Below are 22,581 nucleotides of genomic sequence, written 5' to 3'. Positions count from 1 at the left end.
CTTGTCAGTGGGAAAGGATCACACTTCTGGAGAATGGTTCTTCTTATCCCTAGGTGGTGAAATGAGCAATATTCTGGATGCAACCCTCTTCAGACAACTGGAATCTTCCTCCTGATCTAAACCACTTTTCCAAAGTCTCATTTTGTGACAGGTTAAGTGTGACGATGTTCACAGGGGTCTTAGGATGAGGGAAGAGATGAAAAAGTTGACTCCATGTTCAGAAGGCTTGATTTATTATTTTACGATATATATTGTAATAAAAACTATACTAAAAGACTAGAAGAAAAGATTTCATCAGAAGGCTTGCTAAGAATAGAAAAAGAATGAATAGCAAAGGTTTTTCTCTGACCAAGACAGTCTGGACAGCTGGACCGTGATTGGCCATTTAACTAGAAACAACCAAACAAGACCAATCACAGATCTACCTGTTGCATTCCACAGCAGCAGACAAGAATTGTTTACATTTTGTTCTTGAAGCCTCTCAGCTTCTCAGGAGAAAAATCCTAAAGAAAGAATTTTTCATAAAACATGTCGGTGACAGTTAAATACGACAGAATCTGTATGAAAGACTCATAGAAAGATATGCAGAACAAAATATTAGATGTGCAAAAATAGAGATAATTAATACCATAGAGGTCAAGCTCTGAAACTTTTTTATAGAAAAGATCCCATTGGCTTTTATTTGTGTTTGCTTTAGAAGAGTGACATATTCTACTGCCAAATCTTCCAGTTTTACCTAATACTCAGTAGTAAAAAATTTAAAGATACTTTGAGAAGAACAAAAAACATTAAACTTGTCTATAATGTGAGTGTGTGGCTTTGGGGTTTTTCTTTAGTCCTACAAAAATTTAAAAAGTTCTAAAACTTAAATATAAAACTACAGTTATTACAAGGAATTGCACAGGGGAGTATATTAGGACATCTATTTTCCTCATTAGGATTTCAGTTACAGTGATTCAGAAATTGACAACATCTACATATAATCAGCAGGGATCTGATTACAAGTGTTTGAATGACTAAGTTCTCTGTGGGGTTTATCCTAAATAGGTAGCCTTCAGTTTGTGAAGTTTACCAAACAAAGACAAGATATTTTCCTATTGGAACTATGTCTGGATGAAAGCATTTTTAGTTGGGTTCATGGCAACATCAAGTTCAAGTCACAAATTTCACAAAAGCCTAGGCATAATTTATGATACTTGAACCCTACATTTACCATATGTATCAATTAAAGAAAGGTTTATGTTTATGATGACTGTAAGAGTACCATATATTATAGCATAATGGTTTCCTTGTTAGAAAAAAAAAATCTGCCTTTCCTGCCACATTATCCTTGATATCCTTGATGATCTATTAATTACTACTCATTACCCTGTGAGACTCAAATGCAGTGAAAACATCTTGCAAGAGTCCTCCATGTGTGTTATTTTTTTACTAGCTTTGTGGATTCAAAGGTCCTTTTCTTTCCTTCTCTTCACAGGAAACGATCTCTTTTTGGTTGCAGTGCATGAACTCGGACATGCTCTGGGCTTGGAGCACTCTAATGATCCCACTGCAATCATGGCTCCATTTTACCAATATATGGAAACTGACAACTTCAAACTACCTAATGACGATTTACAGGGCATCCAGAAGATATACGGTATGTTGTGTTCTCGTCAGACAGCACCAGTTTTTTGGTTTAGAATAACTTGAGGTCCTCCTGGCCATATCACCTCTCCAAAGGGTTCATTAGTATGCACTTCACCAGTTGTTTTGCCAGAGTCTCCGTATGAGTAAAACATCCAAAGATTTTGAGAACCCTCTAACTCTGTTTCTCACTGTTCAAAACTTATATTCAAATCTGCACTCATCTGGAATAGTAATTTTAAATGTCTTAAAAATACATAAAGAAAATTAATGCAAAATTATTCCAAACTATGAAAATATTAAGAAATGCAGGTCTTTAAGTATAATGAGATTATTTACACAGGTGTCCAAGCTCATGTAAGTGGATGAATTGATTGCTTCTCAGTTTAACAGTAATAATACAGAAAATTTCCCTTAAAATCTGAGGTCCTGTAAATACCCTTTCTTATGAGATATATATATAACAAATTGATCTCAAAATAGTGCTGTAGTACCTAGAGAGGGTAAAGAAGGGACTACTTCTTTAAAATATGTTTGTTTTGGTTTTTTATGGCCTGATATAAAATGCATGTGATGCAAATAAATTCTGCATTAAGGCAATTGATTTTTTTTTAAATTCAAAACAATAACATAATTGTGATTATGGGTGAAATGTAATACTAACTCCCATATTACTATCCCTTAAACTGCCAAAGACATTGCTTTAGTTTTGGTTTTAATGACTTTGATTCTGTTAGTATATGTTAAATAGTTTTAATTTCTTTTTCTTTAAGATTTATTTGATTTTTAGAATTGAAAATTCTGTCGTATCTCCATGTTAAGGCTCTCTATCCAGTGCATATAATTTGATATTGCCTTGCTTAATATTCCTTAATTGAATCTTCACTGGAATAAATTCTGTACTTTCAGTTTTTCTTGCTTAAAGTTTGTCGTCTTTATGTTGAATATTGTGAGGGCCATTCCTTCTTTATCTTTCCTACCAGAAAGGACAGCTATGATTATGTGGAATTACTGTACTGCTAACTAGAAATCTGCAGACTCCGTGGTGTAATAGTAACAAGAATTTTAAAATATCATATTCAAAAGCACAGATACATATTTTTGTAAATCATAAATAGCAATTTCAGAATGATTGGCTGATGAAGTTTTGTTTGGTTGGTTGGGTTTTTTTCCTGTGTGATTAGCTGGAAGGAAGGTTGTTTCTCATGACCTCATAAGTTGGTAGTCTAGACTTAAAGGCTAGACAAGAATATTTTGCAGAAAACTAGCTGCTAAGCTCGAACAGCTGTGGGCGATACATTAGGAGAAATGTGTTACCCCTGGGAAGTAATATCTGACATCACCACCAAATGGCATAAAAAAACTTTGATTTGGGGTTAAAAACTTTCCAACACAAGCTACTGCAAACTGATTCCTTTGCTCCCTTAAAAATCAAGATGTGATCTAGAATCATATGCTTCAATAAAAATGTCACACCTATTAAAATAATTACTTCGGTCTGCAATATTCCTTGAAATACTGTTATTAACTATAAATTATAAATGTCACAAGTCTTAAAATTGTGAATGAAATAAATTCCTTATTAAATTGCAGGACAACCATTTGGCAAGTTTAAGATTTCCGTATATAATCCATCTTTTTTTTATTATAAAGTATGTGGTTTTTCATAAAATTCTTAGAAATGCAAATGTCATTTGTGCAGTTTTAGAGTTGTCTTACTATTCAAAAGTGTTTCTGAACGTGGTCATGCAAACAGTATTTCTTTTTTTTAAAGTCAAAGTGTATTATCTATTTAAATTATTTGGAGAGAGGCCTAAATAGAGTGGGCAAAAATTAAAACATTCATCTTGTTTCCAGACATGAAGCTATAAGTGAAACTTCTTATCTTTTTGCCCATGAAAAATAAATGTTGCTGATATGTGTAGAGAGGGGCAGGCACTTTCAGTACACTTATTTAATGTCATTCAGTATGCCATTAGAGTTGTGATCAGTATCTCTCTGGGATGGCCTGATGACTTGAAGGTAGAAAAACTATGAGTGGGATAGAAATTTCATAAAACTCAGTGTATTTTGACAAATAATACACTTGAAAAGAGGAAAAATGTTTTAAGACTGCTCTACAGAGTTTTAGTTTTTCACTTGAAGAAAATATGTAAATCATGGCAGGGGGTTGATGGGGTATGTGTGTTGTATACATGCCTAGAATTTGAGGTCCAGTTTTAAGAGCTGCTGTCCATACCAAGGGACACTGGAAAAAGCAGTCCTTTCTTTAATGAATATGATATTACTTGATCTAAAAATGTGGTCAGTCGTAAGTAACAGGTATGCTACATATGTGCCTGTCTGAATTGACGACTATAGATTAAAAATATATATTGAAAAATCTATTGACTGATGATGATCTTATAAGGAGCAAGATCCTTCTTCATTTTTTTGTGCGAGAGGAAATGATTCTGTTACAAGAGCTCTTACTCAGTTGGTAAATAATTTGCTTTGAACTATTTATCATCTGAAGCGATGGTGGCCTAATCATCCTTGGAAGGTTTTATTGGAATGTTGTTTCAAAAGGGAAGATTTTAGATAATAATAACTCATTATTTTCCTTGATTTTGGTAGTCATTCTTTATACCCTTTATAACCACTGCCTGGTTTGTAACTGGAACAGGCTCCCCAGGAAAATGGTCATAGCACCAGCCTGGCAGAGTTCAAGAGGCATTTTGACAATGATCTCAGGCACACAGTGTGACTCTTGGGGTGTCCTGGGCAGGGCCAAGAGCTGGACTCAGTGATTCTAATGGGTCCCTTCCAACTCAGCATATTCTGTGATTCTGTGATTCAATGATTTAATAACAGCAGAAAGGTATGTTAGGTCACTTTTTCATTCCCCTTTCACTGTCAGGTTTGTACAGCTTACAGCTGGTTTTATTGTGTATGTTTCCTTTAGTGGGTTTGTGTATTACATCCAGCTGCTGTATTTTTAAAGGTCCACCTGACAGGATACCACCACCAACAAGACCTCTGCCAACAGTGCCCCCACATCGTTCAGTCCCTCCAGCAGACCCACGGAAGAATGACAGGCAACCTAAACCCCCCCGGCCACCCACTGGTGACAAACCTTCCTATCCCGGAGCCAAGCCTAACATCTGTGATGGGAACTTCAACACTCTGGCTATTCTTCGCCGGGAAATGTTTGTTTTTAAGGTAGGAGGCTGTGAATTTTTCAGTGTTACATCAAATGTCTACATTTCTCTTTTTTTTTTTTTATAAAGCAAACTCTCATTCGTCATGACTCTACATTCCCAGCCTGCTCACAGTTAGAAAGTTCAAGAAAAAAATTTAAAAATAAACATACACATGACTTAAACATCTAGCAGGGGATGCTGTAATGTTCTATTTCAAGAAAATACCCATGTCAGCAGAAACTGTAATGCCTCAAAATGTAAGGGTAAATAAATACTGCATGTTATGGAAAGATAAAAGGTGTAAATCAATTCATGAATAATAGGAATGGTTTTGTTGGGCATACAGCCACGTGCCAACATACTGTGTAGATACTGTGTCTTCAGTACTTGAGTTTCTTTCATGGAACTATAATTTTAACTTTACAATTAGATCTGTCATTTACAAAGGATGTTTGTCATTGTGTTGTGGTTGCATTGAAACCACAATACTATACTAAAGGTCTTTGCCACAAAATTCTTACTGCAAATTTGTCTTTATGTCCATTCATCTTCTTGCTCTGAGCTGATAATGTGGTATATATACAACAAATTGAAATAAACAAACAGAACTGAAAAGCAGTCTTTTAATAGAAGCACTTTGCTGAGACTCATGGACATCAAAGGTGTCTTTAGGAGGATGATCTGCAGTATGGTTTCCAGAAAGCATTGAATGCTGAAGAAAAATTACAGAATCATTATTGCTCAGTCTCTTAAACAAATTTCCTGTCAGGTAATGTTTTGCAAAAGATTCAGAAACAAGTAACAAGATAATCTGCTTTATTGAAGTAATAGCATGTCACATTTGCTGAAGCAATAGGAAGTGTGAGATCTCTGTTTTGTAAATGTGTGATACGAGCCTTTTTATCTTCAGTATTATAGGTAGAGAAGAAGGGCCTTTCATGTGACTAGATAAGTATTTTCTCTTCAGCAATAGTGTTAGGTGCAAGGGAAAGGCAATGTATTTCTCCCAAACATGAAGCTCCCTGTTCAATTTTGTTGTCCTTTTTGATAGGACTCTTTTCTCCCTTATGAGTTTTCTTTGTATATAATCTATTTTACCAGATAAATCTTTTTAACAATGCTACCCAGGCTCTCACTTTCTTTAGCATATCTAAAAAACATCTACAAATAGCTTTACATTAATTAATTCAAAATTATTGAGCTAACTTCACAATCCAATGGACAGGAAATATTTTTCCCATAAACAGCTAAAGATTTTTGCAGCCTAGGGCTGTCAGCCCATTCCATTTGAATAGATGGTATATGGTAAAACACTGGGAGGTCCTGAACCATCAGTCTTTTATGACTAAAACTCAAAGGTTGAGGAAGAACCTAATTTTCTAACTTGACATTAAACAGGATATTAAAATACCTACTTCAATCTCATGTCATCCACCTCAAGAGCAATAGAACATATTCTCATTTTTTTTAGACATAAATCAATAAACTGAGAAATTCTGTACCACTAATACAAAATTTCCTGTCTAGGCAAGCCTGTGTTCCTGGATAAATATATTCACCACCATTATAATCACTCTTATCTGGTCTGGTCTGATTGAAAACAAATTAAGTTTTCTTCAAAAATGTTTACTGCTTACTGCCTAACACAACATATTTACTATAAAGTGTATATGTTTGCTAGTATGCTGACTGCATTTATGTTCCAAAATTAAAATTCCTTTCATGATCATTCCAATGAGGAAATATGATAAAAGTCTCTCAGAGAAAAATGACCAGTGACAGAACGCTTCCGGATTTCATGTATACAGTCTGACTCCCCCCATGAAGTCACTGCAATCATAAAAGCAATGTGCTAGGAAGGGAAGTAAGAGGTCACCTTTGTTGAGGTTAATTTCTTTAGGGTCCTTCAGTTTCCCTTTTCTCCTCAGGATGCCTGGGAACACAACGAGGCGTGCCTTGGGTTAGCATGCTAAGCAATAGAATTTGCCTAAGTACAGGGATTTTTACTTTGTAGGATGAGTGTCTTTGAATGCCTAACTTAGTGATCCTTAAGTGTTTTGTTCATAAATTAATTTGCTAGTGAAGGTTTTTGTCTGCTAAAGGATTTTATTAACTGTTTGAGAGTTTTTAAGGGGGTAGCAGGGGGTGATTTATAGAGAGGACTATTAAAGGGTCAGAAAAGAAGAAGAGTTAGAAAAGTCAACTTTGTAGCATCCTGGGGTGTGGGACAGGCTATAAGGAAAAGCTCAGCATGTCTGAATAGAGCAGAAAAAGGGCAGGAGTTCTTAGGAGGTGTAAACAGAAATAGGGACTGAACACAGGGAAATCATCCAGCAAAGGAGGAAACCAAGCTGGAGGTTCTGTGATGTGTCACAACAAAAACAACCCAAACCTCTTTTCCTTTGCTCCTTAATGACAGTGCAAGGGAAGACAGGGAGGGTGTGAATGATGGGCTGGGAGCCAAGTACAGAAAGGTGGAGAACAGGGGATTGATGACAGTACTGTACCAGGTGGAAACAATTAAAGAAGAATTATGACCTTCATTGGAAGAATTATTTCTGGATCGTTCCCAGATGAGCTAAATGAATACAGTTGGAGGCTAATCAAATTAAAACCTTTCCTTTCTTTGTCCAGAGGTCTGTAATTATTTGTGTAGTGGCAGATTTTACTGCCCCCTGAACGGAATGTATGCCACATACCGATTTCAAATTGAAAATAGTCAGGTGTTTTTTCTCATGGGCAAGTCTCAAACTCAGGAGCTCAATTTGTTTAAATAATCCTTGGAATTGCTTGGGAACTTAGCCACAGAGTTGAAGAATTTGAGCACTTTTGAATAATTAAATTCTAATTTAAGCATAAAACTGAAGCATGAAATCTGACACATTGAGATGCACTGTTGATTTTCATAGTAGATGACAAACATTATTAATTTCAAGATTTTTTTCTCTTGGCTGTTGAGCTATTAGGTATACTGAAGAGCCTCAGAATATTAGAAACAATTTCTATATTCAGTCAAATTAATGAGCTTTGTCTTTGGATACATCCATTTGAGAATGCCTGATAGTCTTAAAACCAGAATAAAACTGAATATCACTAAATTTAAGGAGAAAATGCAATTTACAGTTATCCATACCTTTTTATTGTTTTGCCATCACTTTGGCAAAGTGACAATCCTAGAAACACTTGATAAAAATTATAGGGTATAGAGATGAAAAACAGAGGAACTCTTCTTGTCCTAACATAAATATTAAACCCAAAAGTTAAGCAATCTACTTACTAAAGATTCTCCAACGATCACCAAAAAAATTATATTTTTACAGATCAGATTTTTTGGTAGGAATTCCTGAATTTTAAAGAAAAAGTAATTGTTTTACACCATATAAACCATATCAATATCACTGACATATAAATGTATTGTCCCAAGAGAATTTCTTCCAGAATTCTTTAAATTAGATGCCCTTAAAATGTCTCTGCCAGCTGTAAGGTTTGGGGACACAGTAGGCTGTGCAATGAAAATGTTTGTTAAAATCAATACAACGTAACTATTGGTTTCAGTTGCCACAAGCTGATAAATACTGCTGTTATTTGATTCATGCTTAAACTGATATAAGGAACTATCAGGGCAGAAGAATTTCTATGCCCAAATTCATGTGTGCCAAGTTTTTATCTTTGCATAGCTTCTTAGCTTCTGTATTTATACTCAGTACAATTACTGTTTTGCTGTCACACTCATTTCCAATCTTTTCTTCTTCTGTTTAGTTAGAAGTCCCCGGGACACAGAAAAATGGCTGTAAATGGTGAAAAAGAAAGGCCTCCCTTTTCTGGGCAAGTTATGCAAAGTGGTATGACAGTGTCTGCCTTTAATGAAAATCCTCTCTGCCATTGTGTGTAGCAATATGTGGTATCCAACAATATTGTCTTATTAACATCTCCTGAGAGTACCTCCAGGGCTAGTGCATCATGAAAAGAAACCCCATTGTCTAAGGTCTGCAGAAAAAATCCATTAGTGAAGAAGTTTGCAGCATATACTTCAACTTTTTTCCTGTGTCCTGTGCAATTCACACTTTGTTCCATGGCAAGAAAATTACCTGTAGCTCTTCCTCATCAAACAGTGTGACTGCTGTCAATATCCTTTTCCTTTACGTTCTTTTCAGTCTCACAGATTTTAAAAAATCCTGCTTTCTTGAGCAAGTTGCATCTTAAAAAGTAAGGATATGTAGAATTTGTCCTTCATAAACATCAAATTAGAGGGACAAGTTACTGTCCTTTTTTTATGTGACACAGGTTTTTGTTTCACAGAAGAACATTTCACAGACATTGCACTGGTCCTTTGTTTAATGCTAAATCCCTAGGAAACAAATGAATGCATCCAATGTAATCTCTAATGGTTTTAGTATTCATGTTGGAAAAGTTAACTCCTTGGAGAACAGCATTTTTTAACTACTTTCATATTCTGTGGTGTATGTTGACATGTAATTTAAGTATTAGATTAAGAATTTTGTCCAGCAGACAAATAGCATTTACAGCTCAGAGAAATGTCTTCTTAACACTGCAGATGGTAGAATATGGAACCAGTTTGAGGAAGGCCTTAACGGGTTGTAGTAATTTCTCCACAACTTGAAGAAATTCGTTTTCTGACTCTTGATCTGCTAAGAACCATTGTAAAAACATTTATGACATGGCAAACAAGCCAAGGCAATTAGGCTGTAATTACTCCTTGGCATTAGTTTCGACTGTGATTGCTTTCATACGTAACAGTATAGATTCCATTTAATATCCCTCTTAGTCTGTGTATTTATATAGAGTATGCCATTAAACACAAAAGGAAAAATAAAATCTGTTTCCTGATATGTGGTAAACACACAAGAAACTTTTAAAGCATTTTAGCATTGGCTATTTAATCTAAATAAAAATCTGTGAGACAGAGGGAAAATACTACTAATAGAAGCAGAGGCAAAGAAATAGCTATAGTATAAGACCTGATTTCACTGTATTTGAAAGCAGACTTTTTTCAGAGCTCTTGTGGTCTGTTTGTGTAGCTGGTTTTTGTCGTGTCATGCTGTGGGTGTCTGAGCTGTCAACTGCTGCCTGGGAAAGTTCAGCAGAGGATCCTGAGGAAGTAGGCACTTTGTGATCTGAGAGGGAAAACCACTTAACATCTTAGCTGTAAAAGACTTGGAACAGTAGTTCAGAACAAGCTATGTCTGCAGAGAGCAGACTCCTTTTACCCTATTTTTTTGTATCATGTTAGGAAGAACAGTTTGATGGAGTTTGCCAATTTTGAACTAATCAGGGAAGGAGAGCTGCTTTAATTCAGGTAATTCAGTTTATATGTTGAAAATGAAGAGAAAAGCAGCAAAAACTCAGTGAGGATTTCAATACCAAGCTAACTGGAAATGTACAGCATGGTTGTTTTATGAAACAAAACCAAATTGTAGGATGTCATGAGGATACAAGCAGGGATATGCTGGGATGCTAAAAAGTCATAGCTTGTCTGTTTTTGATAATTTAATACTTTCACTGACAGATGTAAAAATATTCTCCAAATGTTACCTCAGCCTTTCAATATGCTTCAAAGCTAGGAAAGGTTTCTAGCTAACACATTTCACAGGCTTAAAATGGGAAGTACAATCTGTTCCTTACAGTGTGGAAAGTGGGTAGTATATTCCATCCAGCTGCAGAGCAATTTAGACAAGAATGTATTCACCTGGGTGATAATTGTACCAGAATAGTTCTGTTTAAAATCCTTCTGCCGTCTCTCTTTTTAAGAAGTTGTCTTGAACTTTATTACACAATTTGAAAAATGGCAGCCTAGTCATAGGAATTCTTATTATCTAGCACCTACACGCATATCTGTATATGTAAATGTAAATTTTATGTATAGAAAGTTCTAAAAAAAATCCTGACTCTATTTTTAAGGGCTTTATTTACAAAGGTATCAACATAATTGATATACATCGTATTAAAACTTACAAGCAACTTGAACTGATTAATAGTCTGTACTATCTGCCTAGTAAAATTCCCATTAGTCATGTAGTAGCCCATTAAGAAGTATAACCTTACCAGGATGTATGACTCAGTATCTTCCACAGGGCTTTAGATTTGTCAGGAGAGGGAATACTGTTTTTTTCCAAAAGGCTATGTTTTCATTGGCAAACAGTGTGGTGTAAAAGGATTTAATCAGTAGTAGAGCAGATGGTACTGAGTTCCTCTCATGTCCATCATATGTGCTTTGCTTTTAATTAGATACAGTTTGTCCTCTGAGGCCAAACAGTTGCACAATCCATGTGGTTCAGATTTTTCAGAAGAGTGGCTATCTCTTAGACACTGCTGTCTTTGACTGTGGGCCCCATGAGAGTGCACCACACCAGTGCTTCATCTAATGGTGGGCATAACCATCTTGTTAATATGGAATTGCCCACACCATCTTGACCCAAATAAACCCTCACATGCAAAATATATTATTATTTCTTCTCATACAACTTTTTGCATGACACAATTGTGCCTGTTGCTTGACTACCTCCATACTACAACTTTACATTGCAATACAGTTGAGGAAGATGAAGTACCTGTAACAGCTATGCTGAAGCATTGCCTTGAACTTGAAAGCTAATATTCAGAATTTTATTTTCCCTGAAAGAAAAACAAGACAGGTGATTTGTTTAATTTCAATTTAAACATGAGGAAAACTAATTGTCCCTTCTGCGACTTTTTGTATTAACAGAAATATGAGTACTAAAAAGTCATAGCCTGCCAAAATGTTTCTGTCACTTATTTTTCCCACTTAACTCCAAAGGAAGTCTCAAGTATTTCTACATACTCCCCTAAAACCCCTAGAGGTCCTTTCCAACCTCAGCCATTCTGTGATTCTGGGAGTGTGCTGAAATGTGACTGTTTCACTCACTCTTTTTCCAGTAGGATTTGCTCCATCTCCTTTGGAATATGACTGTCAGAGGCAATAGCTAGTGAGATTTGGTCAGGAGACTGTTTTGTGACTTCTTCACTCCAGCTCAGAAAAACAGACCAGGCAGAGGGGATTGGGGTGTGTGACACCTGCTCACAAACACCAACAAGAGAAGTGCAGGGGAAGGAATGTCCACCCTTTCTGTCTGATTGAGACAGATGCTCTGCTGCCTCCTTCCCCTGGGTCAGCTTTCAGAGGAAATCTTCCTCCTTCCTAGGGTCAGTCTCTGAGCTGAAATCCTTTATTCAGAGGCTGACTTGGTCCTGTCTCTTTGAAATTCTCACCATCTCATGATAAGCCACTAACAACCACAAGGTGCACTCCCTAACCCAGAGAGTCCTCACAGATAAGAAGGAGCACTTCAGACTCTTCAAGGGTTCTCACAGAGTTGGACAGTCTGAGTTTAACAGGAATACTGGAATGAATTGTGTAAATTATTATACAAAGGGGTTGCAGGCTTTGGGACAGTGTTTAAAAATTGTGGGCAGTTAAATGACAAATTCTGATTTCTGATTTAGTTTTAATCTAATAAATACTGGAAATGTAATACTAAATATTTGCAAACCATTGGCTACAATTCAAAGAATTAGTCATTCTTTAGAAGCATTTTTTAAAATGGAGTGGAACTGGGGGAATCTAAAGCTCTCTGGTATTGCTTTCTGCAAAAGGATAGAGGGGGTCAAACTTTTATGTATTCTTAGGAAAGTACTTGTAAGTTGAATAAAAAATAGAATTGCTGCCTTTTCTCACTCCAAAAAGATTATCCTCCAACAAACACTAGTGTGCTTATATGGTATTACTTGTGCATTTAGAAATGCTATTTTTATTAGTTGTTGAAAGTAACAGCTCCTTTTTTCCTGCCCATATGACAAGAGTTTGTTCTAAAATCTACTTGATCATTAAAAATTGTGTTTTCAATCACAAGTTTTACATACTACCAAATGTAAGGAATACTGAACAATTATGGTTCTGCATAAAACTATTAAATAAGAGAAGGACATTAAACATACAGATAAGCAAATGCACGTGAAAAGTCTTTATTTCTTGTGCATAACTCAACAATAGACAGAGAATCTCAGTGGGGAAAATAAATGCCCTTAGTGGACATTCACACTGGAGAAAGAACTAATGATGTCAAATAAAGTGGAAAGATGTAATCCTGGTGATTTTCCTGCTCACAGTTACAATATTTGTGTCCTAAAGTCAGAGAATCCTGTGACCCCATCATGTTTTTACTTGTTATTTTAATAAAGTAAACATGAATAGTTTTAACTGAATTCTAGTATAGAAAGTATTTCTTTTTGTAGAAGTTGCCTTTTTTCAGAGATTTAGTGGTTGGGTGTACTGATTAAAAATATTTCATTGGCAAGAGAATAGAAAAAAACATTATTGATAAAAAATAATTGCATAAACTTGCAGCAAGGAATAATCTAAAATTACATGGAGTCATATCTTCAATTTTGTGCCACCAGCAAGTGTTATCTTGTAATATTAACAATACATTTTAACTGAGGCTACATCCTAATGGAACCAAAGGGAGTAATTGCAGAAACACTTCAAGCACAAGGCTTAATTAAAATTTCTTGTTGTATAAAATTGTGGCCTTTCAACTAATTTAGGTAAATGTTTTGGAAAACAATTTGAATGGCTTGTAATTTAAGCTTTTTCAAGTAGTGGTATTATCTGCTTATACTTTCTTAATCTTTGTTTACATCCAAAGCTTTCTATTCTACCAGTATTTGTATATTTATAATTTCTTTGATTCTTTTTTTTTTTGTTCTTTTCAAGGGGTTGAAGGTCCACAATGTAAAATTTTGGCAGGGTTTTAAATGCAGACAAACTAATCTCATTTGTTCCTCTGAATTAGCCATTTCCTTTGCAAAATACTGCACTACTACACTTCTTAAGTAATGTAAAACACACATATGTTTATTTTTTCAACAACTTAGTGAAACACTATTCACACTCTTGATAATCTATTGAAAAATATCAAAAATTTATAACATATATTTACTTAAATGCTGCATTTCATTCTTTTTTATAAGCTATAGCTTGAATATTTTCATGTTTTGCTTTCCTTGCCTATTGATCAAAACTTGGCTCACTTGAAAGTAATGGTAAAAAACTTCAGTGACTATAACACACTGATGATTTCACTTGGTTTTAATTACCTCTGGTATAATGAGGGACTGTCTATTATGAGTAATACATATTAGGGAAAATCACAAAAGAAACAACAGATAAGCTTGTAATACTAAGTGTATGAAATAAAAAACTGTTTTTCTATACAAAATCAAATTTGATTATGCTACATTTCTAGTCAATAAATCAAAATTACACAGAGGCCCTTTTAATTCATAATTTGATATATCGTCTAATGAAAATATTTTTACCAAGGAGAATAGGCTGTATTAGGTCAAAGGTTATACTTAATAATGGCAGAGTTTAATCCTTTCCCATTCTCTGTAAGACTGCACCAGCATTTCTCCTGTCTTATCATGAGGTAGCCTTTGATTTTGTGTTGCAGTGATGTCTGGCCAGCCTTTTACAATAGCCACAGTCATTTCCTGCTTGAAATTTTACATTCCCAGCTTATGGGTAATCAAATGTGGTTTATGGCATTACATATTCACTGTTAAAAATTCCTTCACCTTCTACAGCATCTAATCCCTGTATCTGAGTGGCAGAGGCAGTGAGCAAAGACAATTGAATATCTATAATTTTCATATTTGTTTTATCATGACAGATGTTATTGTTGGCTGTGGTGTTTTGGGTGTTTCAGTCTCAATGGCCTGTTTTTCTTATTGGCCATTGGTGTCAGCCTCTAGAAATGATCACTGTTCACCCACTGATTAGTGTGGGATCTTCTACAGGCATTTTTCTAATCTTACCATGTCCACCAAGGAGAACATTTACTTAGCCTTGCCCCATATCTTTTGGAGTTGGATTTGGTACCCGGATTTCTTTTTTGTTGTCAGCACAATATCAAAGAACACAAGCATTAAAATGAGAACAAAAAAAAAAAAAAAAGCATGAACTAGCCTCTTATCTTTCAGTGGCTTGAATCCAAATAACCCTCATGCACTCACCTACAGGACATGGGGCACATTTCTCAAAGGGGAGAAAGGACCTTAGCACAGGAGCTACCAGGGCTCATTGACAGAGCTTTAAACTAGATTGGAAGGGCAAAAGGGACAAAACCAGTGATAAGCAATTGACAGTGATAAATAGTGGGATGGCATGCCAAAACTTGACAAACTGAGTGCTAGTGAGAATCCTTGGGCCTGAAGCTGTCCAGAAATGTGGGGGCCAATAAAAAGAAACTCTAGTAAATGGGGTTATGTCAGGCTGGTGGCCAGTCACTGGTGAGGTTTGCATGACTACATCTTAAGGCCAGTTCTCTTCTACACTTTCACAAACAACTCAGATACAGAACTTGAAGGGATGCTAAGTTTGCCAATGACAGTGTATTGGGAGGAGCTGATTACTCCATTGAGGACTGAGAAGCCCTGCAGACATGTCAAAAATTACAGGGTTGGGCAATCACCAGCCCTATGAAGTTCAGCAAGGGAAAGGGCTGGATTCTGCCCCTGGGACAGGGCAAACCAGGATGTACAGACAGATTTGGGAACCAGATATTGGAAAGACTGCCATGGAAAGAGTCTTGGGGATCCTGGTTGATGGAAAGCTGAATCTGAGTCAACAGTGCCCTGACAGCCAGGAGGGACAACCCTGTCCTGGGGTGCACCAGGAACAGCATCACTAGCCGGGCAAGGGAGGGAATTGTCCCACTCTGCTCTGCACTGGGGCACCTTCAGTGTCAACTTGTTATAGGCATGCAAATGTAGACAGAAGTAGTATGACCCTGAAATGAGTAGCATAGGTCCTCTTCCATTTCCCCTTCAAACAGTGTATTAAAGAGTGAGATATCATCTTGAGAACCTCATCCAGTATCTTGTTTATGTAAACTTAACTGTCCTAAACTACTGCAATCAGGAGGAAATATTTTAATTACTCCCCCTTGCTTCCACCTGTGGTTCTGGCATGACTCATCAGTGCACTCCAAATTCTTGTGGTTTCCTCAGAGATTTCATGCAGTGTGCAGTGCGGAGAAGGTCGAGATACAGGTTAAGTGGTAGCATGAGCACATACTGCATCTGCACATAGGATCACATTGAATTGCATACATGTGCAAAACCATGAAACTTGGTTTCATTATTGTGAAGATTCAAGGGAGAGACATGATTATTTTAGATCTCCAGAGACATAATAAATGTCAATATAAGGGTTAGCGACACAGCTGATTTCATGTGTTGTATTTTTACTGCACATTTCATTTATTCATTAAATTTTTATTTTTTCCCCCTTACTTCCTTGTAAATGTTTTCCTGTTATTAGTTATAGAATCATAGTATCAGAATGGTTTGGGTTAGAAGGAGCCTTCAAAGATCATCTATTCCAGCTTCCCTGCCATGGGCTGGAACATTCATTTGCATATGGAAATAAACATGTCTGCATATGAATATGAATTATGGATGTGACAGAAATATGAAAATACAGGTGATATAGTGATAAATAATAATAACAATTCTTTCTAGTAAAAAGGTTACTGCCTAAAGGAAATTAAAACTTTCATTACACCTAGAAAAAAAATGGTTTGAGTACTAATTTCTGTGGTCCTACAGTATCAATGACAGACTTCTTGGTTGATTTTGGATAATCCTGGTTGACATAGTTTGTCACTGCCTCATCTTCAAAAGCTTTTGGCCAACAAGAGTGAATGATAATGACTTCTATTTTATTTCCATGTGAAAAGAGTCTTAGAAGCTTCCTTTAACTGAAAACTATGCTAAGTGATCTCATAGATATGCCATAGATCACAACTCACAATCTTATTCATGTAGGTGCACATTATTTTTTAACAGGTGAATCCTTTGTGGAATTTTCTAATCTTCATGCTTTGCCAGGAATTTTCTAATTTTCATGCTTTTCACCTGTGGAATCCCAGGTGAAAATTCTTTGTGGAATTTTCTAATCTTCATGCTTTGCCAGGAATATCTATCCGGATTAATGAAACGTGAAATAAGTATTTATGGTTTTGGCTTATTCATAATTTCTCCATTTGAATTTTGTCAGTGTTTTTGCTGTCTGCCTCTGGAAATTTTTGGTGAAAAAGGTCATACCCTCTCTTGTGTTATCTGTAACTTTTGTTTGTCAAGGCATCCATTCCCTGCTCATTTAATACCCCATATATTGTGTGGATAAAAGTTAGGAAAGATAGTTGGATTTGCTCTAATGTGACCTTTTTGTTTATCAGACAGTGCTTGAGTCATTACAGAGAACCTGATGACTCAGACATATTTGTTATAGTTTTTAAAATAATCTGCTCACCTCTGGCAGACAGTGAAGCAACATTTTGTAAGTGATGGAGTAATAAGGGTGGACAAGTAGGCAAAAAACCCCAGATTACTCTGATTTCATTGCAGGGGTTGGTCAGAGCAAGAGAAGTCTGTCTTGAACCATTTTCCCAGGTTTATATGTGAAGTTAGAAGAAATATATGCACACAAACCCCACTATTCTTTATTCTCTTTTCATGGACCAGGATGGATAGCAAAAATAAACTATGAACAACTCTGGAAAAAAACCCTTAAATTTTCTATAGGATCCTAGGTGGTACACTTGGTCTTCTCCAAGAAGGAAATTTCTGTTTCTGTGCTATTGTTGGTAAGGCAATATAGTTTTGTGATAGGAAATACTTTGCAGCTGGGAAAAGAATCTTGAAAATGCTTTTATGCTCATATTCTCTCTATACCTAGAAAATTTCACATGTTTTGAAATCTTTTTGACTGTTTCATTAAAGAGAAAAAGGTTGTCCACAGTTATTGATCTTTTTTAAATGAAATGGTAAAAGAGGTTGCAAAAGGACAGAAGAAAAGTGAAGAGTATGACATATAATATCAAAGATTGTTTGGGTGATGGAGAGAGTTGTGCAATTAGTGCTACTGGTCTTTCGGATAGATTAGAGGCTCATATGTTTGTCAGATTTAAGCTATAAAAGTGTCATAGAAAATAATGGGTAATTGGTTTTGATGCCCAAAGAGGGCATCAAAAGAAGAAAGTGTTATTGGAAGAGAACTATCAATAAGTAGGTGTTGGTCAATGCAAAAGGAGATCTGACTCATTCAAATGATGTTCATCACATGTCCCAGGGTATTTCAAAGAGCCCTGATCATGTGTTGACATATCCTATTTAAATGGAGGCCTCTGAGAAGCAAATCTACATTCCAAATTGGTGTTTTCCAGTTTTATTTATAATGAGAAAAGGATAGCTACTAAAACGCTATCCTTTATATCTTCACCTCCTATCATAATGCAACTACATTTTCACGCCTTTTCATTGTTTATTCCCTTCTATATACTTGACTGATTTTAAAGATGATATATCAAAGATCCCTTGTTTGTATCATATGACATAGACAGATGAAATTGTGGGTTTTTTTTTTTACATTTGACTCATCTTTGTGAGAATATTTACAGATTCTAACCAAAAAAATTGGTATTTTTTTTAGTAATAAAAAATACCCAATTTTCTTATCTTTCCACGGTGCAGAACACACCACTGCTCCATGAATTCATGGAACTCATTGTTTTTATGTTAACTCCCTGTGGGGAAGGGCAACAGAACTGGGTTCAAGAAAATTTACAGATGGTTCTGTAGTCTGAAAGTGCAATCACTACTGAGGAAATAAACACTTAACTGCTCTGTAAAGGTTTAATGTTCATTGTGTGGATGAAAGGTTTTGTGCAGTACTTCATAGGCTTTTGCTGATACCTACAGAGCATTAGGGGGAATTTGAACATTCTAGAGATTCTTGTCTGCAAGCCTATATTTGGTGTCGTTACAGGTCTTTATTTTGCTTCTTTTACATCTGTCTATTTGTTTCTTCATATTGGATCATAACCATGTGGCAATGGGAACATTTTATAGTGTCTCAGTCAGTCTCATTATTTGGGCAAAATCAGAATGAATTAAAATGCTCAGTTCAGTTAGGAATAGAGAAACCCATCCAAAATGGATATTGTTTGGGTTGTGGTTTTTTTTTTTTTTTTTGGTTTTTTTTTTTAATTTAAAAAAAAATAGCATGTTCAGTTGGTAAAGATAAAACATTAATTACCAGAGTTGTCACCATTTATATATATGTTGTGGGACAGATCATAAAAAGCAATATCATCACAGTACAAGGCTTATTACTGTCATACTTTTAATCTGAAGAGATGCAGTGGACAATTTCTCATGTGGAAGATTTTCCAGGAGGAGCCAAGTTCTCTTTGAAAATATCTGATAGAGATATAGTACATGGTCACCACCCATAGAAGGCCCAAATCAACCCATGGTGTTAGAAGTCTCTAAATTTGCTGAGTTTCATGTACAACGTGAGATCTAGTGTTACCCAGCCACTGGTGTTAACCAAAAACTCCATAGCATGTTTTGTATGGATTCTGCAGAACAAATTTTCCTTGAGCTGAAAGTGTTTTATAAATTCTAACAGCTTTTGATTACTTCAGGATATTTTGGAAAGGTTAATGTATAGAAAGGAAAGAAATGCTAAAATGCCATTGGTGCTATCTGCGCAGGAAAAATAGAGAGAACAGATGGATATACATCATAAAATTGATAAAAAGTTTACATGCAATTTCATAGGGAAGAAATTATTAAAAATATTTGAGTAAGACTGAAAGAATTAAAATACAGGCTATAATCAAAGAACAATTTACTAATTAAAACAGCTGTAAAAAATGAGGATACAGAATTAAAAAATTAAATATTAAAAAAACTTACATCAAAGTATTCTTAAATTATTTACTTCCAAACACCAAATACTAAGAGTGGTTTTAAGATATGCTTATTTTTAAATTAAATTTTTTTCTATATGCAGTAATATAAATTTGTTAATTGGAAATGTAGAGGATATATTTTTTTAATAAAGAGTTTTCATCTGCACTAGAAATTGGTCTGGGCAACAGCAATCATATGACCTTTGTAACATAGATAAAAGTAAGTTAGTACTGCAGTTATTTTCTGCACTGACATGAACAGTGACAGGAAAGGGCCAGGATTTCAATCAAGGTATTTTCCAAACAAGAACTACAGCCATGACTGTGGATGCCTCTGCAAGTAGGCTACATTCACTACCATCATTGAGACCCTTTCTCAGTTCACTCTGGATTATACCAAGACTGTTTATCAAAAAAAAAAAATGATAAGTAGTGGCCTTTGAGCATTTTTTTAAGCCTACGGTCTATTTTTAGGAAATGCTTTTCTTTGTATGTCTCATTCATTCAATATTCAAGGAATCATACAAAGTGTTTGGATACACTAATAGTCAACCAAGTAGATGTCCAAAATAATTTCTGCACAGCAAATGGCAAAATTGCATGTGGTACTTGGCTGAATATTTTGTTATATATTGTTTAGGAAGAGGTAATGTAAGTTCACAAAAATGTGTATTTTTAAATTATTTGCCTTGTAATACACATGATAATTAGGAAAAATACAACATACAACAACTAAAATAAGCTTCACAAATACATTGATGGCATGTTTTGGTAGGCAGGGTGGTATTCAGTCAAAGGCTGGACTTAGATCATCTTAGAGATCTTTTCTAACCTTAATATTCCTATGATTCTACAGTTCTAAGAAAATTAATAGTTTTATCTTATTATTATGTTTATGACGTTAGACAAAATAACTCTGCTTTAAGTAGCCAAGCAATGAATATTGTCTTTCAAGTAAGAAAAATATAGCACAAAGGAGTGATTTGCAGAATCTAGTTTAAAAATGAATGGGTGGTCTTCAAAGCATGAGGAGCCCCAGAATTCTTGTGTAGCTTGTTGTCAAATGTTCAGTATTTATATATTGGGAATAAAATGAAAATTTTCTCAGATCTGCTACTGATAATGAAATGGTTTTGAAAACAAAAAAGACCTCTGGAAGGGGAGCAATGCTTTTCCCCTTTCTTAAATGTATTATCACAGAAGCAGGAGATTGGCTGAGGAGCTCAGGTATTCCCTGCAGTATTCCAGCACAGGTCAGCCCTGCTGCTCCCTCTGCCAGAGCTTGGGCACTGTCACCCTGAAAAAATGACCAGAATACACATTAGAGTAATAGTAAAACAAGGAAAATTAGAGAGAAAGGAAGAAATTAAAAGACAAAATGAAGGAGGAGTAACTCTGCCTCCTGGATCCATCACTGTGCAGAACTAGAAGTGGAAACACTTGACTGCAGCTTATTGAAATCTCTACAAAAACTCAGGATAGGTTTCAGAGGGACTGCCAGTGTTTTGGCTAATCGACCATACTTTAGAATTTGATGTTGAGGGTAAAGGAGGTGTTTTTGCTCCAGCTTTGGTCACAGTTCCTCTTGCTACATCCTGTTGTTCTGGCGGTGCATAAAACAGATTTCAGATAAGCAAGACAGCACATTGCAATTTCCTTGTATATGTGTCCATGAAGGAGATCTGTACAGCTGTTTGCAAATAAGGGAGGAGAACTAGAGGTTTCTCCTGTGAAGAGAGTCAAAATGCATATGAAATGCTGTAACCCTTTGATTCTTTCTGAAAAATTAATGGATTATTTTCATATTTTCCCTGATCTTTGAAGTCTAATTTCTGGGTTGCTTTAGCTTTTTAAATTTTTTTTCTTTCTTTTTTTTCTTTTTATTTTTTTAAGCATAGCTATAGATTTCAGCATGAACAATGAAAAGCAGTTTTGACATATCTCAAGTGAGTGAAAGAGACTATTCAGACCAATAGTTTAGACCCAGAATAAGATAACAAGAAGATAGGTTTTAACGTAAGGCCATTTTGGACCCCAAATAAATTACTTGACATCACTTTATTGTATCAGTAATACAGAGGAGGAGATAAGAAGAGATACTAGGAAAAAATGCTTAGCAGACTCCTTAGCAAAGATTTCCTATATAAAATCATTACATAATATTTTCTCTTGAAAATGTATTTACACCAGTGAACCTCACATTAGCTGAAGACTTTAAAGATACTTTAAATCAATTTCAGTTTAGCACTTCCCATATTCAACAATGGGAAACATTTGCCAGTTTTTCACTTGCTCCTATGCTGAGTCACAGCAGTTAATAGTTTTGTTCATGGTGTTAGTTAGCCATAACATTTTGGTAAGGAAAAGAATAAAGTTCATAACAAACAACTGTTTAATTTGTCTACAGGAGTTCTCCAGTGTCTGATTAGGTACTAACAGTAAATAGCTAGTATTTCTATAATTGTTCCTAATAACTGGCATCAAAGAAGTAAATTCCTTACTTGAGAAAGTAAGGAAGAAACAGAACATGTATTTGGTGATGTCTTTGCATATCTTTGTTTTGAATCCAATGATTTGGTCTCATTTCCAGTGAGGATATCAGCAGGAGGTTCAGGATCTCAACATAGGAAGTGCTGAGATTTTTCTGAGTGGTGTTTAATGTTCTGACTTCTCACTGTGGCTCTCAGACAACCTTTACACCCCGTTCCAACTGGGTAACCATGCTGTTATCCCAAACACATTAGCAAAGATGAAATGTTTCTATAAGTTCAAATAAATGATGCATTGTACATCCATCTGTTAATGAACAGATAAAAGTCCTTTGCAATTTTAAATTTTGTTTGCTCTTAATGTTAACCAGCTTCATAATGAGCTGAGCTGTGTGTGTATAAATAGTCCATTTAGTTAATTGTTTCCTAAAATGAGATAGATTGGTAGCATCTATTTAATGTCTGACTCTGGTCTCAATAGAG

At 35.4% G+C, this 22,581-nt stretch overlaps 1 protein-coding gene across 1 annotated transcript in view; it reads left to right on the top strand.

Annotated features, from left to right (window-relative positions):
* The window catches only part of MMP16 (matrix metallopeptidase 16), a 164,398-nt gene that overhangs the window by 116,218 nt on the left and 25,599 nt on the right, over positions 1-22,581 (top strand). Inside the window, exons 5-6 of the mRNA XM_050971846.1 lie at positions 1,478-1,639; positions 4,610-4,827. Of these exons, the coding sequence (XP_050827803.1) occupies positions 1,478-1,639; positions 4,610-4,827 (380 nt within the window). The remainder of the gene's footprint in view (positions 1-1,477; positions 1,640-4,609; positions 4,828-22,581) is intronic.

Source organism: Serinus canaria, chromosome 2 (genome assembly GCF_022539315.1).
Source record: "Serinus canaria isolate serCan28SL12 chromosome 2, serCan2020, whole genome shotgun sequence".
NCBI lineage: Eukaryota > Metazoa > Chordata > Aves > Passeriformes > Fringillidae > Serinus > Serinus canaria.
This window is presented reverse-complemented; position numbering and strand designations above follow the sequence as displayed.